At 39.6% G+C, this 18,012-nt stretch overlaps 2 protein-coding genes across 2 annotated transcripts in view; both read left to right on the forward strand.

Annotated features, from left to right (window-relative positions):
* Positions 1 to 9,098, forward strand: part of pex7 (peroxisomal biogenesis factor 7) — a 41,045-nt gene extending 31,947 nt beyond the window's left edge. Inside the window, exon 10 of the mRNA XM_058379420.1 lies at positions 8,288 to 9,098. Within this exon, the coding sequence (XP_058235403.1) occupies positions 8,288 to 8,368 (81 nt within the window). The 3' untranslated portion in view covers positions 8,369 to 9,098. The remainder of the gene's footprint in view (positions 1 to 8,287) is intronic.
* A 140-nt stretch (positions 9,099 to 9,238) lies between these two features.
* On the forward strand, positions 9,239 to 17,670 carry slc35d3 (solute carrier family 35 member D3). Its single transcript, XM_058379419.1, has 2 exons — positions 9,239 to 11,513; positions 13,558 to 17,670. Exons 1-2 carry the CDS (start codon positions 11,078 to 11,080, stop codon positions 14,370 to 14,372), a joined length of 1,251 nt encoding a protein of 416 aa, XP_058235402.1. The 5' UTR covers positions 9,239 to 11,077; the 3' UTR covers positions 14,373 to 17,670.
* The last annotated feature ends 342 nt before the right edge of the window (positions 17,671 to 18,012 follow it).

Below are 18,012 nucleotides of genomic sequence, written 5' to 3' on the forward strand. Positions count from 1 at the left end.
GTCATCTGTAAAAATACAGACATAGATTTAGTTCCCTAACAAGTGAGCCAGTCTTGACGGCAGCTCCCTGATGACATGAGGAAGGAAACCAAACTCAGAAGGAAAGTCTCTTCTGGGTGACACCAGATAGTTTGTGTATAAATCATTATAGTGTTTGTGTGTAGATGAGTAAAGCTAAGTGTGTTGAAAGGATGTTCAGTATGAGCCTGGGATAAGCAAATGAGTGTCTTTATGATTACAGCAGCAGTTTTATGCCAAAATGTGCACTACAGTTTACACACTAAAGCTATTCCAAAGCTATGAGGTGAAACATGGCAGAATGTCCAAGATAAAAGATTTCTAACCCAGGTCTTGTTTGTAGACTGTTAATATATATATGGTTTTACTACCAAATACTTTAATTTTAAAAAGTGTATCTTTAAACAGATTTATAAGAGCTAATAGGGAACAGATCAGCTGTGGAGTGCCAGTTTGTGGGCCACATCTCACCACTGCATCACTGATTATTTTAAGCACTCTCCTATTCCTTACTTGTAGTACACCATCTTTTTTCCCCCAGACTGCTGAGTGGACCAGTCTAGAGAATGGTTTTATTTTGTCAAAAGCCAGATTAAGGAAAACTGAATATCCAGCATCTCTCATGCTTCTCAAGTTCTGCGTATTTTGCAATGCTTCTCAGTCTTGTGTCTTCTCCAATGTCCGATCAGTGGACCGTTGTCCAGTACAACTCGACATGCCTCATCCTGCAAGCGTGCTCTTCCGGCAGTTATGATGAATTGGGAAAAACTAGCCGGAAAACTACAGCAGTCAGCAAATATTGTTTAAATCCATTCTCATATGTGTAACCTCATTTCATTTCGTTGCTTACTGACCTTAATCTTCCCAGTCACGCATTTGTTCTTCATGGCCGAGTCAGTTTATTGAAAGCAAACAGCTTTTAATTTCTGAGAACCTACATCACTGTTTCCATCAAGCCATCCCAATCTGCTTTTGTAGTAATAACCAGACCTAATCAGTGATTATACATGTGACAATCTGATTGTTCCTGGAAAAAAAAAGCTGCTCACAAACACCCACACACACACACAGATCTCGTGATGAACCCAGAGCGTGTTTGGCAGCAGGCAGAGATGTACCAGCCAACGCAGAGCACAGTGTGTGTTGAGGTAGCAGTGTGAGCCTCGGGCCTCAGGGGAGACGGCCCTACCCGACTCCAGCACTCACGCTGATGAAGAACAGGCCTGAGGTCAGATCATTTAATGAACCGTCACTCACAAACTCAACTCATCAGCCGCACAATGTCCCACTGAGCAACGCTTTGCACAAAACGCACACCCTTTCACGACTGCTTTAAAGTCTTTCAGCACAATCAATATTACAGACGTCCAACATTTTCCTCCATGTCCAGCTGAGGAACTGAAACATTAGGGAAATAAAGTGAGTACTGTTTATTTGGTCTGTGGGTCACTGCATCAAAACCTTAAACTGAAGCGTGACGCTAGAGAGAGTGGTGCAGTGGTCCGAACAGTGTTTGCAATCAGCAGTTATGTTCTTGTTAAGAATAAAAAGTATGTACACAAGGAAAAACTAACAGTTGTCTTGGGTGTGTTGGACCACTATGAGCCAGCAGAACAGCTTCACAGTTCCTTGAAGTTTATTCTACATTTCTCTGGACCTGTACTTTGAACATATATGTACTAATAAGTACTACACAAGATGTCAAGGGAATCTGTGATGCTTTCACAATATTAAAATGATTCCATTTACACACAGCCACTTTATTAGAAAGATTAAATCAGATTGCCTTTTACTACACTATGGCCGAGTGATTAGTTGCATTATAAAAGTATCTGTCACTAAGTGGACGTTTTTTTTGTTTGTCTTATATCTATCTTCATTTCTTTAAGAAATCTAACAATGAAATTTGTAGATGATAAATGTCTGGACATTAAATTAAGATGGCATCAATTTGCACTGTTGCAATAATGAAAAAGATGAATATTTAAGACTTTATTATGAATTATTGGGAGTCTTTATTATGAATATGAGCTTCAGGCTCGATGCTGGCTTTGCCCATTAAAACATCCAGTTCTGGCATTAAAAGATTAGCAGAGACCTGTGCGACTCAAATGCTGGCATACACTAGGTGTACGCTTAATCTTAATACAGAGCGTGACACCGTTTTTCTGTTCCTCAATGTGGAAATGCGCACTTATGCAACTGGTATCACGCATAATATCATGGCAGCATATGAGCAAAGAAAAAGACAGAATAATCAGAATAATCCTGTCATCACATTACATGAAGTAAGACGAAGCTCCATCTTCTGGCCTTGATTGGGTTTTTTATGATTAGATAAGAAGTAAAAATGCCAGCTGATGATGAAGTGTTTCAGGGGGATGACTTGGGGGAAGGGGTTGCCAGCTTTCTGCAAAATCCTCACCTTATTATAACTAAAAGAAAATGCACAGAACGAGTTAAACCACCCCCAAAGTTTTCATACACAGGAAAATGCATGTTCTTTCTTCTTTGTTTTCTCAGTTATGTGGAAACAGTGAGATACACTTGTGATTCGTAGGACATTTCTGCAATATGTGCATATTGTACGTGAAACCTGGCAACGTTGCTCGTAAACAAAGATGAATTTAGATATATTTAGACATAAATAATTGTTTTTGCCCTCCTAACGTGTATTGGTAGTCTCACCCAGAATCTTTACATGTCTGTTGGCGTGGTTTAAGGACACAGTGTCACTTCACAGTGTGTCTGAATGCTGTAAAGTTATGGGACGGCCATCTTGGACAGCAGGAGTCTTAGCCCAATCTCTGAATATTCTTTCAGCAGTGGACCTTTATATCAGTACCGAATTCTTCCACAAACAATAAAGCCATATAAAGATGCTGCGTGATGCCCAAACCAAATTATAGGATGGGGCTTGAAGTATGTGCGTGTGTGTTGTGAAGAATACTGTGTGTGTGTGTGGATTATTCCTTTTTGTCCGTTCCACATAAGAACATTCAGCTGTTGGCAGCATGTGAATGGAGTGGGATGTTCATTACAGACGAGAGCGCACAGCTTAACAGGTTTTCTCTGCTGTATCCCCCTACACACAATCACACACCTCCTGACTGTCACACTCCTCTGCCTCCCACCCTGTCAGTTCCACTACAGAGGGTCTGCTACAACCCCCCTACCATTGTCAACCACACATTAATACAATTGATCCTTCTTCTCCTCACTGCTATATACACGATATGGCCAAATGTATGTGGACATGTAACCAATAAAATCTCATAAGCTTGTAAAAGATCTCATTCCAGATTTTGTTCCCACTTTACTGTTATAATATATTGCTCTTTAAGAGTTCATGCTAGATTTTTTGGAGTGTGGCTTTGGGGATTTGTATTCATTTAGCTACAAGAGCATTAGTGATGTCAGGTGAGGAGGTCTGGGGTGCAGACGGTGTTCCAGGTCGTCCCAAAGGTGTTTGGTCAGAACAATCAAACCATGTATCCATAGACCACGCTTTGTGCACAGGGGCATTGTCATGCTGGAACAGGTTTCGGTTCCATTGAATTCAACTTTATTTATATAGCACTGAGAATGGGCATGGGCTTTACAGGACTATAAAAATTCTGAATAAATTTGACAAAGTTTAAAATATGCATTACGCTGACACTGAGGTTCATTCATCTTTAGTAAGACAGGAATTTACACTGACACCAGGCATCAGTGACCATCGTCAATGTTCAGTGTCAAGCAGATTGCTAAAAGAAAGTGAGGCAAAGGGCCAACTGCTAATGAGACTGAGGGCCATAGAATTCTGTATGCTACTATTATCTATGTTTTTGGCTCCGATTTATTAGCCAGAACCAGAATTGAAATTGTAGAGCCAGGTTTGTTTGGTGAGTGAATTTGGTGGACCAGAACTTTTGGCCTCAGAAACTTTTTGATAGTTTCTCAAGATCTGTATGAACAAGAACTACTGGTACTCATGGGTGGGGAGCGTCTGATTCACCAGCAGTCAGTTAAGATTAAATTATTTGTAATTTTGGTACGCTATAGATTTTTAGAAGACCAAGACCGGAAGTCTCATAGACACACTAAAGGAATTAATTGTTTTCATGTTGTTGTTGTTATTATGAACTTTAAAACCCTAGTCTTTTTCTCTGTGATTTGGTTGATGTGAAATTGATTACCCTAAAGGCCAATCTGAACCATATTACAACTAAAATCACTCCATTGTTGAACTTTGCAAAGTCACTCATGCACTTAAAAATGATGACGCTGTCATTTCCACTGCTGTCACTGGGGCTGCTGCCGTATTCTCTCAGAGGAAATCAGAAGTGTGAAGAAGTTTCAGGAAAGATCAGTTCTGGGTCAGTTTTGTTTTGGATGCACAGCCAAATGTTTTATTTTAGTTTTCCAGTGCAGTAAAAGCCATGGTTTAGTGCGGAATAAAATACTCCAGGACATCCAGTTATAGAAAGAAGCTATATTTTTTTTAGGTTTGTAACACATCCCATCACCCAGTTTTCTTTTTCTAAATTTAGGATCAGAATTCGTTTAGTGAAAGTGGCGCTCATGAGACCTCACATTCCCACCAGTCACTAACCTGCAGCCTCGTGTAGTCATTATGACTTTTCCAAACTGCGGTTATATCCCATCAGCCCCTCTGCTCCAGCTGCAGGTATCACATCACACACAGACAGCCAGAGACGGGAACCTTTCGAAAGGATCACGTCGTGTGGCGTCTCAAATCGAATCTGAGCACTTACCCTCAAATGGAACTTTCCTTTATGTGTTCACACCCACTGACTCGAGTCATTACCTTATTGTCCCTCCTTACTGCGGCACTGGCCTCTCTATGCTGTCCAGTCTCACTAGTATAGTAAAGTAATTAATGGAAGCCGTTTTTCCCTTCAATGGATGAGTCACGGGCCTGGCAGCGGTGCACACCGGCTCCTTTCCTACTCCGGAATAATGAGCTTCCCTCCCTTCTGAGACAGAGACGAAAGAACAGCAGCAGTAAACAGGACCGAGCCATATATCATCTGTCCTAGACTACTTACTTCACTAGATCATTGTGCATTATGCTCAAGTGCGCCTCAACACTCTCTCTTTTACTTGTCATTTCATCTGCATATGCTGCATTTGGATAAAGGGAATGTTGTGCCCTCTGTTTCTTGTTACTTTGCAGTGACAAAGTAATGCATCTCATGGCTTCTTTAATTAAATGACTGTCTTCCCTATACTTCCTCTGTGGGACAGAAGCCAGGACAGAGAGTGGGCTGAACATTATAACCACCATTTATTCAAAGCCATACTGTAGTTCAGCCAAAAATTACACTTTGCCATGGAATACACTACATGATATTTGCTTGGCTTCTGTGGTCCAGATATAGCTTACAGAATTTTTAGAACACTGATGACGCCCTTTACATCACTGCTCACACTTCCTCTGAGTGGTGTACCTCAGTGTACTGTATCCAGGCGCACCATGCTCGAATTTGTGATGTGTGAAAGGTCATGTTGACCAGCCACGTGGAGGAAAAAGTCTCAGAAGCTCCGAAGCAGAACTGAAATTTTAGTGCATTTGAAAAGTAGCCACTAAGATATGCCTCAGTGAATACACAGTTCTGATTGGTTAGATGTAGTTGGGTCTGAGGTTTATTTTGCGACACTTATTCTAATGTTTTCTGTAGTAACAACTTACAGATTGAAAAAATGAAATGGAACATGTTACTGAAATCTAACCAGGTCTCCAGATAAGAGACTGCGCTTTGTGGTTACAATAAAAGCTTGTTAACGTCAGGAAGAAGAAAATTTGAGGCTGCTGAGGGAACCACTGTTTATAGTTGCTATAACGCAAGAGGAACTGACTTGTTTTGCAACTGTAAATGGATAATAAGTATGATCATTCTTAAATAACAATAAATAAATATATAACAATTATAAGTGTTAGCAAATTGCTGTGATCTAAGAGGAGTGATACACTTGGGGACATGCTGTTACTGGAAAATGGGGTGGTGAAAGGAAACCTTTCTTCTTCACATCTGCTTGCATCACATCGCCTTCTCCTATAGGATTTCCCCACAGCAGCTTGTCATGTCGCGTCGTCTGTTATTTCTTATTTGAATGGAATGCTTTCACTCATACATATTTGGCGTACTACCTTAACACATTCTTTTATACAACAATACACTGTTATGCATCTTAGGAGAAAAACCATGTGATCTGCGCATGCTAGAAAACCTGTGTTCTTGTTTCTGAGAGAATGTGCTCTCGAAATGTTAGCACAACTCAACATAAGGAAGCTCGTACAGTCTAAACTCCTACTGTCTTAACTCTGTCCATATGGTCTATGAGGACACACATTCTCCCCGACAAACAGAACTTGTGTGTTGTATTTCCTTCCCTCACGCCAAATGTAGTCAATTAGCCAAGACGTGTTTGGCGTCTTTTCATTTTTGCCTTCAGAAGATCAAACGCTGCGTCGTTTTCTGCACAACCTCATCTTTTTTGCGCCGCTTTGTTGCATCACTGTCTAAGAGAATAAAGGAGCGTTCAACGCGAATAAATTTTTGATGCACTTTCCCCATGCAAATTAAACTTCATTTTTCATTCTTCATGCTTCGGTCTTTGATGCTGCTTCAAAAGAACAAATGGTCGTCTGTCCTGGATGTGTAGTCCAACCTGGAGAATATTGAGCCAGAAGCTTATCATGCATTTCAGAGACGAGACAAACGCCTTTCAGTCAGCTAGTGTCCTTTGTTCAGACCCAGAGCTCAGTGCCCTTTAAAGCAGTGAAGTAAAGAAAACTGGGATTGAATTTTTATCATCCTCAGTAATGGTGCTTAGTCCATTAGAGTGATACTGTCAGTGCTGGTGCAGCATTGCTGGACTTGGCAGTCTGCGTCGTTCTGTGAAAGCCTGCTGTATTTTATACCTGAATGCTGCATATAAATAGATATAGATAAACCTCAGAGAGAGCAAACTTGTCCTTCATTGTTAACACTTGATTTTTTATTTCCTTATTGTATCACCTCATTCTGTACATAGCTGGAGGTCACTGATAGGGACAGCATGCTGTGTATAACCCTTGGATATGTAACATATCCTATCCTTTACCTTTAACCTGTGAAATGAGCTTATTTCTCATGTGACCACCACGTTTGCTCATGATGTAGCACACTATTAAAAAATAGCAAGGCTTGAGAACAATTTTGGCTAAGAAATGTTTTCATCATCTGTAACTGCTTTATCCTGGGTGAGGTTGGAGTGGATCCAAAGTCAAGTCCAGGTACACTCTGCGGAAAGCTCTGCTGGATGTGACACCAGTACATTGCTAGACACCGTGTGCACTGATTTACACTCTCATTCACACTTTTGGACAATTTAGAATAGCCAATCTGCCTACCCATCTGTTTTGGAGGTATGAGGAACCTGAAGGAAACACAAACTGATATGAGGAGAGAATGCCCAGAAACGTTAAACAGGCAACCCAAGCTCACAGGCTGTGTCATTTTTCACAAAGATAAATCGTGACCCAAACCATCTGACCACAAAGTTGGAAGCACACAATTGTATTGAATGTCCTGTAGATTAACAATTTCCTTTTACTTGAACTAAGTGACCCAAACCTGTTCCAGCATGGCAATGCCTCTCTGCACAAAGCAAGCTCTATGAAGACATTTCTGGAGTGGAAGTACTCCTGCACAGAGCCCTGATCTCAACCACATTGTACACCTATGGGATAAACTGGAACGTAGACCAGTTCACCCAGCATCACTGCCTGACCTCATTAAGACTCCAGTCACTCTCCAAAATCTAGTGAAAAGCCTTCCCAGAAGAGTGGAGATTGATTTAACAGCAAAGGGAGATTAAACCTGAAATTAGATGTGATGTAATGGTTGGGTGTCTAGAAATTTTGGACATATAGTGTATGTTGAGTATCCAAAGAGCCAATCAGAATGAAGCTTGGATCAACTTTGCTTAATAGCACTGCCTCTCAGGTGAACTGATTTCCCTTAGCTAGAGAGATGATTATGGTCCTTTGCTGACAAACGGTGAATCCAGTCAACATAATATATTTAATACAGATGAGATTTAACGCCCCCACCAGCCAGAAATCAGTTTTCAATGAAGAATGATGCTTTATCATGTCGTCGGATTTTCAGTAGCACTTATGAATCAGAATTAAGTACTGTGATTTCTGTTCCTAAGTGCTCTTAATTTGATAAATACATTTTAATCCCATCATGTGCATGTGTGTGTGTTTCTATAGATGGTGGACTGTTCCTGGGATGAGACGGTAAAAATCTACACCCCTCCAGGTCTGACTGCTATGCAACCCAGCTCAGCGTAAAGAGGAGATAACATCCTGTCTGCAGCGAGGCTTCGAGTCGAGAAGTTTGCCACTGTGCTTTTCCTAAAGGTGGAAGATCCCCCACGTGGGAAATACAGTATGAAACAGATTCTGATGAGTTTTAGAGCATCTTCTTATCAGTGTGAACCTGAAACCTGGATTAGTCAGTTTGGAAATCTGTGTGTCGCGTGAAGTTTCACCAGAAAGACACTTTACTGGTCCGTATGTAGGTTCAGAGTCCTTGCTGAAGGTTGATGCTAAGCTGGGTGAAATTTAGACTCCTAATGACTGAGCCATGATACTGGTGATGATATCATTTAGAAAGTGATTCATACAAATAACAATTAATTTTTAATAGGTGAAAAAAATGGTAGATTCTACATTACTTTTATGCAGTGGTCTGAATAAAAATAATTTTATATGGTAAAATATTGACATTTTGTATACGTATACTAGACTTAATTAAACTGAAATTTAATATGTTTCTATTTTGCGTGTGCCTCAGCAATTTCAAGTCTGGAGCAAGGCAGATATTTCTGCGGTCTGTGTTTGATTACAAACTGAACCAAGTAGGTTTACGTCTGTGTTCTAGCCACTGTTTTTACCACAGCTTTTCGGTTAGCAGTTCATAAGTCGTTAAGAGTCGCTAACAGGAACCGCAGGGTTCTAATTCAGCACTGCTTTTCACTGTGGGGAAAGCTCAAGCTTACAAATAAACGATCAGATCTTGGCTTTGTTTGTTGATCGTAAACGTATGTATGACCAGAGCACTTTTTTTTTCTTTTATTGATTTTCTGCTACAACACTGCAAGCGATGGTCCACTATTAGGAAGTTTAACTGGCTCTTTATTCAACATGCACAAAGCAAAATTCAAAAGCAGATAACAACCTTTACACATCATTTTGGTGAAATACATTTATAGTTTAGGTATAAATATGTTATAGCAAGAAAAAAATTTATATATACACCAACCAAGCATAACATTATTTCCACCTGCCTAATATTGTGTTGGTCCCCCTTTTGCTGCCAAAACAGCCCTGACCCATCATGCACTGTGTATCCTGACACCTTTCTATCAGAACCAGCAATTATTAACTTAACTTCTATTAACTTCTTCAGCAATTTGAGCAACAGTAGCTCGTCTGTTGGATCAGAGCACACAGACCAGCCTTCGCTCTTCACGTGCATCAATGAGCCGTGACCGCCCATGCCCCTGTCGCCGGTTCACCACTGTTCCTTCCTTGGACCACTTTTGATAGATACTGACCACTGCAGACCGGGAACACCCCACAAGTGCTGCAGTTTTGGAGATGCTCTGTGGTCTAGAACTCAAATCCTTACACTTGTCCATTTTTCCTGCTTCTAACACATCAACTTTGAGGACAAAATGTTCACTTGCCGCCTAATATATCCCACCCACTAACAGGTGCCATGATGAGGAGATCATCAGTGTTATTCACTTCACCTCTCACCGCCTGATCGGTGTATATATACATATACATACCGGTACATACTTATACCTCAGATGCCTGTACTGACATTATCATAATAAAAAAAAAAATCATGCGCTCTTTGTTCATTTCTGACAGTCTTAATATCCTGGAAGCATAAATATATTAAGTAATTAATAAATTAATAAATATGTAAATTTACAGTTTTTTGTCTCTCTCTGCTGTACAGACTCTTTATCTTCCTAAAACCTCCAAAGGACTAAGGAAAAATGCCCTTTCTCTCCCAGCAGGAGTGTTACATTGAATGCAAATCACCATGAGTAATACAATAACCATGAGCTCCCTCCTCCGTAAGGATTTGCAGCTCCCATTAAACGTGAAGAGCAGAGTGTAAATATATATAAAGCCTAGATGAGTATACATTATTTCTTTTTCTTTTAGTTAATGTCCATCTTTGCCCCATATCTGGCTTAAATTGTGTGTGTTTGGAGTGTGTTCAATGTTCTTCCTCAGCTTTTTAAGCACACTCAACTTTTCACAAGTGCATATGCTATAAATTCCACATTCAATTCTAGATATGGAAAGTGAGAGATTAATTGTGATCACAAATCATTATTTATACTCATTGTCAAGGTTGCATGTAATGAATTTTGCTGTAGAGGTGTGTTAGAAGTAGAAGAACAATCACACACCCTTGTGTGCCAAAAATATTTTTGCGCGTATATATTAATATTTAAAAGACACTATTCCATTGCAAATTCAATTTAAAAAAAAAAAAAAGGAAAAATAAGTAAGTGAAAGTAAGATGATTGGCTGCAGTGAGTCTCAGCCTCAATCAGTTCATATCCGGCAGTTATGAAGCCCAGTGGAGCTGCAGGAGGCGCAGTGTGTGGCGCATTGAGTTTAGAAAAGCACCTCCTGCGCGCGCACTCACACACACACACACACACACTCAGGGGAGGGAGGACAGTTTTTTTTCTCCTCTAAACCCTAACAGTGTGGACAGAGTGTAGAATGAGATAACAGGGCTGCAGGAAGCCCCCGAGATTCGTGTCACCGGGACAGTGGGATGAGTGAGTGTGAGTGGATTTGGACTCTGGGTTTGATGCAGCATTTCGAAGAAACTTCACCTGCCAGGTCTCGTTTCGAGTTTGGCATTTTTAATAACTCCTGTATTGTCGGGCAGGAAGGAGTCTGAAACTTCCCTCGCGCGGATATTTTCTAAATTTAAAGAAAATCTAATCTAAAAAGCGCACGATGGAAGTTTGTAAAGGGAGACTGCTGGGGATCTCTGTGGCGGTCGCGCACGGCGTTTTCTCCGGATCGCTCAACATCCTGCTGAAGTTCCTCATCACCACGTACCACTTCACGTACCTGACCCTCATCCAGTTCCTGACCAGCTTCACGGCGGTGATTACGCTGGAGGTCCTGCGACGGACCGGTGTCGTGAACATCCCGCCGCCGAGCGCGCGCCTGGCCCGCGTGTTCGCTGGTGTGTGCGCGCTCTCCACGCTGCAGTCCACGCTGACGCTGTGGTCACTGCGCGGCCTCAGCCTGCCCATGTACGTGGTGTTTAAGCGCTGCCTGCCGCTCGTCACACTCGCTGTCGGGGTGTGTGTCCTGCGGGACGGAGCGCCTTCAGTCGGGGTCACCGTTGCGGTGCTTATAACCACCGGCGGAGCGGCTCTCGCGGGTAACATACACACACACACACAGGGCTGATATAGTAAAATGCAGTAGGCTTCCTTCAAATCTCTATCTGTCCTCTTAACTAGTGTTTGTAACACATGAGCACTGACAAAAGCATCATATCATCATACCTGAAAACATTTCCAGGATACAATCAGGAGTTCTTAAACTTTTGTATCCTTTAACTCTAAAATAAACTCCACAATGCAGATGTACTTTATGAACACTATTTCACTGAGCACCATAATAACATCCTTATAGATTAGAGCTAAGCTTTCTATTCCTGATACATTAGGTCCAAATTGACACGAAATAAATTGAAGAAAACTTGAGAAAAACTGTTAACTATAATTATTACTGTTATTTTTATATCTACAAAATTGATTTACAGACACCTGATGATACATGTGATGCTCTCCTTAAAGTACACTGGATGATCTGTCATACTGACATATTGATCAGCCAGAAATAGGCTTAATTATTATTCACTATATTCGCAAGTTATTATTTCTCTCATTTATGCTTAAAAGGACTCTTGAATCACATGAGGTCAGATTGATCCTGTAGATTTTTACAATTAAATGCAAAGCAGTATAGAAAAAAAAACACAATACATTGGAAATACCTGATTGTTACAAGCATATTAACTTGTTTCAGTCTTGATCAGTCTTTTATTTTTTATACTGTATATTTCATATATATCGAGTTTACTAGATACACCTAACTAGCATTTAGTGGCTACAAGGTGAGTTACCTTACCTTAACTTTTAGTGTGGTTGACACTGCAGAAATGTTTAATAGTTAATATGTCAGAGTTGAATAATGAAAATCCATTAATTTATCCATCCATCCATCCATCCATCCATTCATTTTCAGTAAGCTCTTTATCTTAATCTGGGTGGCTGTGGATCCAGAGCCCACTGGAACATCATGCGCATCGTATATTATTAATGAATAACATTAGTTTACAAGAGAACACAGTAGAATAACTCTTTTGTTTCAAGCTCATTTGTCTATCAATGCCAGAATTAATTTAATTTTTTTTTATCTTAAATTGAGGTTTGCATTTCACAAATGAAACACTCACATATCATAACAAATCATAATTTCTGAAATTAGCACATATAGGTTTTTAGTATATCCATATCTCAAGGTCATAACATATGAGCTTTTAATATATTAATATGTGCATTTGTCAACAAGAAGTTAATTGCAGGTGGCATGGCAATTAGGTCAATAGACAAATCTATAAAGTGGAATCCCAAGCTGATCTGAGGTCAGTTGTAAACCAGTAATGACTGTTGATTTGGTCTTGGATGTTTTTTGTGAGCATAATAATGCCACATTTGGATGTCAGTGTTCTGATATTTGATTTGATAACTGGGCTTATAGGTTACCATGGTAACTGCACTACCAAATCACATACTACACACATATGCAACTTACACTATGTACTATGTACTCTGCTGTCTAGGAAATATAAGTGGTTTCCCAGGCCATGCTACATGATATCAAATGCACACAATATACCTTCCTTTAGCAGACTCCCCAGAATCGATGAAAATATTCATTAATAATTATAGTCTATTCAATTCTATTAATGTTTGAGATGTTGAAAATAAATCACACAATCATTTAAAAGACGGTTGTAAGATGTCTTGTCCACGGCAGTGTTGTCGGCCATCTTGAAAAGGTTTTCTTATCCAGCGACAGTACCTGGAAGCCCCGCCCCTTTTCTGCTTTGTAAACTGTGTGCACTGAGTTCATAAAGTTTTGGTTAAATAAGTGCATCATCCAGGTGCTTGAAGTGCACTTCTTCTTGCTGGAATATTCAATGTGAACATACTACTCACTATTTATACTACAAAATGGCATAGAATAGCGTATAAGTACATGCTACAAGGTAAGTGTACCAAGACTTTGTAGGTGCTCAATTACTTCCATTATTTAGCTCTCTGTCTCAAAAGGGTACTACCATAGGACTAGAGATAAATAGATATTATTTTGGTATTGACTTTGGTGTTTTCTTTTTTGGTTGATTGGTGCAGGTGCAGGAGACCTCACAGGCGACCCCTTTGGCTATGTGACAGGCATTTTAGCTGTCATTATCCACGCCTCATACCTGGTACTCATCCAGAAGACGAGTGTGGACAGCGAGTACGGCCCGCTGACTGCTCAATATACTATCGCCTTGGTGGCCTCGCCCGTGCTGCTTGTCTGCTCCCTCGTGAGCATGGACGCCATCGACATGTGGACCTACGAGGGCTGGAATAATCCGTTCATCACGGGAATCTTCTGCGTCTGTGTCGTGATTGGCTGCGCTATGAACTTCACCACGCTACACTGCACGTACATTAACTCGGCAGTGACCACCAGCTTTGTGGGGGTGGTAAAGAGCATCGCTACCATCACTGTGGGCATGCTGGCCTTCAGCGACGTCGAGCCCACCAACCTGTTCATAGCCGGCGTGGTGGTGAACACGGTCGGCTCCATCACATACTGCATAGTGAAGTACTACGAGACCAAGAAGAAGCTCAGCTACCAGGACATGGACAAGGCCGTGAAAGACGAGGAACCACCCGGAGAGCCGTATGTGGAACCTCCTCCCAAACCTGATGGAGATGTGGAGAGTTTTCCGAATGGCAGCCTGACTGAATCGTTGGAGGACAGTGGCCTGGGTCATGTGTGTGACAATAAAGTTGCAGAGTCTATAGAATTACAAACATCAGCACTGGCACCAGAGAGCGAACCTGAAAACCAGAATTTAAGTAACAATTTTGTGGGCGTGTGGAGATCAGTGCGCACCTTAAAGTTCCTTAAGAAAGACACTTTACTGGACAACATGGAGGTGCAAAGTCCTTGATGAAGGTTAAAAGATATGCATGCTGTTAAAAGATGAAGTTAAAAGATTCTCACAGACTGACCTTGTGAGCAAGAGGAATGTTGCCTTTTATTACTCACTCTCTTAAACCTGGATTTATGGAAAGCTAGTATTTTTTTTAAAGAAAAAAACACATTATGATTTGTTTGTATGTGGGCAGAAATCATCATGGTTTTAAGAATGGGAGTTTCACGATGATCAGTTATTTCAGTGTCTTATAAGGCATTAAAGTCTTCAAAAAATGAAGTTCACACAGTTTTATGTATGGTTTACCTAAGATGGTTTAAATTAGATGTAGTTGATCAGCCAGGATGTGTTTGGTGTGTGAAGTTTTTTTTTTTTTTTTAAGTTTTGGCAAATGTACCTAAGAAGCAATGGCTAAAATAGGTGACTTCCTGTAATCTATAAACATGAACAATCTGCACAATGTAACTGAAAGCGGTTACAGGAAGGCGGCCATCTTGGAAAACCGCAAATCACTGAACACGGTTTAGGAACACTTTTAGAAAGCGTAATTCAACTAATACTTTACAGTTTACTGAAACCTTAATAGTCATAGATTTTCTAAACAGTGCAGTAGTTGTATATTCCAGACCAGACATATTCAAACTTTTTCCCCTTCTCATTTTCCCCATGATCACCATCTTACAATCACAAACATAATAATAAAATTGTAGGATATACACTAAAAACAGGCCATTTTGACCATTTTTGACCAAAAGATTTAAACATTATTGATTTAAAAGTGGGCACTGCATCAGTGCATCCAGGCCAAAGACATTATAAGGAGAAGAAGGCGGGGCTTTCAGAGAGAATCAGATATTGTCAACACCTCTAAGGCTGAATTTATGTTATGAAGGGTTCATAACACCTCTACTTCTGTTTTTATTCTCGTTTGGTGTTTGGCATATTTTCCAACTTACTCTAATGTTAAAATGTGGTCAGCAGGTATAGTATAGTGTTTTAAATGATTTTATTTATTTCAATTTTGGGGGGTATTTTCCATCTCACCCTCTGTTCTAGACACATTTTTGAAACTTTTCATATTTTGTTAGATTTTTCTTCATTTGATAAAGCAATATCTTATTGATAGAAATTGATAAAATGCTATTTTCACATTTCCAGTAATGCAATAATGAATTGTTTTGATTTCTAAATCAGACATAAAAATGAAAACATTATTTTAATACAGAGCAGAGATCTAATTAATATGACTTATAATGATAATAGTAATACAAATATTTTTTTTTTCTTTGGTTATGTCAACCAAGAATTGTTTATTTTTGCTTTGGCATCATTTCAGGATCCCAAAATCCGAATGAGGAATTGAAGCAGAAAGTAATGCAGATGATTATATAGTTCTATGTTGAACCTATATTTGTAAATACATTCTGTTTTTTAACAAAATCATTTAAAAAAAACAGTTATATATTTGTGACAGTAAAGATCAGACATGGATTTGTTGAAAAGAAGTTATATAGGGTTTACAGTGTTTGTTAGGAACAGTAGAATTATACTGTCACTTCACGCCAAATGTTCCTGGGATTGACTCCGGATCAGGAAAAGGTTCTCACTAAACATGGAAATCAACCTTCACACATCAAATGCATCACAGGTCTTGGCTCACTGATTACATTTAAAGGGTGTAGATGTGTAAATGTACTGAATTTCTTTGTTAAATTTTTAGTTTTTCCTCAAACCATTATTTTAATGAGAGAAACAATCAGATCTTATGAATCTAATTTCTTATCTAGTTTATTTTTAACATTTGTTTTTGTTGTTGTTGTATTTCCTGCACGCATCATCCGTCCCGGTCTGGGTTGTGTTCGAGCTGAGAAAATGCGAAAAGAAGCGATGATCATTATTTGCATGTGTTGTGTAACAGTAATGTTAAACAAGTTTTATATGGAACACTTGAAATGCTCGTGTTATCGTTAACGATCGAGTGTTTATCGGAGATCCCTGCCGGCTGTCCTGCTCATGCTGTCATTGACGAATAGTTCTGATTTACGCACAGATGACTCTGATACGGGTCACTGAACTTGAAAACAATCTGGATTGACTCTAAAAGATCCGCTTGGGGGCAAGAAGACATCCCCTTATCCTTAATGTTGAAGTCAGCATCATTAGAGAATGAATTACCTCAGTCCATGTAGTTGAGGGGGGTCCGAGTCGAGACACGCCGGGATGCGACCACCTCCTGGGACCGTGAGCACTGCGATTCTTTTACTATCTCTGACTCATACGAGTATGTTCTGTGTAAAGGGATGTCTTTGTGATTAAAGGAGCGCATATATGAATGTGAAAGCTTCCCAGACTTTTTTAACACTTGACGGACCACAGATGGTTTTATTCATTTCCTTTTAAAATACAGCATAATTAATGAATTTTGAATTTTTGGTGTAGTTCCTTGGATAACAAGGGTTGAGGTTTAAAAATGTACACAAGCACAAGGGGTACAGTTTTCCTCTTATCTAAGACTCATATGCAGAGTGAATGTTGATCTTCTCGGTGCACTCACAAGTGATTATAAGACAACAAACCAAACACAGAAGGGCGAAGAAGTAAGTAGTGGATGCTCAGTGTTTATCGTTCTGGATTAACAGAATAATCCAGCAATTTTCAGCTTCATCTGAATGCACTATAGCTGTATGTATGAGTAATTACCACAGAAAATAATTTCAATAGTTCCTAGTCCTGAGAAAATGAATCATATTCAAAACTCACTTATAACTGAAGTCTAAGGGCAAGGGCTGAACTGAGTCAGTAAAAGAAAATGATTGCATTATCATTACCTTTTGTATCATTTCCCCTAAACATGATGAATATGTGGTTATGTGCTACAAGTGTTACTGCTTGTTTGGAGTTTCCTTTGTCTCCAGTTTCCTCCCAACTCTCAAAAACATGCTAGTGCTGCATGAAGTGGACTGGCTACTTTATATTGGTTATATGTGTGTGAATGTGTGTGCATGATGCCCTGCAACATGAGACTGAGATCTCATGTTCCTGCTTCACATCCGGTGTTCCTGGGATTCAGGATAAGCTCCCATATAGAGTGACCCTGATTAGGATAAAGCAATTTCTTCAAAGGTATATGGAAATTAAGCCCTACTACTATAAAAATTTGTCCTCAGAAATGGGACTACTTCGTCCTCACGTAATTTGCAGTTATGTGTTACTAACACTAACAGCAGTTATGTTTCTGGGAAAGTAAATAATAACTTTTTGATCGTGTTGGAAACCATCTCTTACTTCTTTACTTCTTTACTTCTTTACTACTTACCTTCCTTATCTCCTTCTTCCACTGTTCCTTATAGAGTATAGATTTCAATTTGCATAATTTAGTAGCATATTTTTAGTGTTGAATCCAAAAACGAGACTTAATTTGTAAATGAATTTCGACTGAATGGAATTTCATTGCACAGTATTATGATACAATTTTTACTAATCAACAATAAGCTAGACACAATAAACAGAGATTCGGTTGAATAAACATTGAGCCTTTTTTCTTTCCAAGAAATTGCTGTTTATTAATAAAGTATTTTATTAATAACGGAATAATGACTAGACCTTTAATTGGGGTTGTTAACTTTCCACTGCTCAGATTTGATGCTTTGACTTG

The sequence above is a fragment of the Hemibagrus wyckioides genome, linkage group LG25 (assembly GCF_019097595.1).
Source record: "Hemibagrus wyckioides isolate EC202008001 linkage group LG25, SWU_Hwy_1.0, whole genome shotgun sequence".
NCBI classification, from domain to species: Eukaryota; Metazoa; Chordata; class Actinopteri; order Siluriformes; family Bagridae; genus Hemibagrus; species Hemibagrus wyckioides.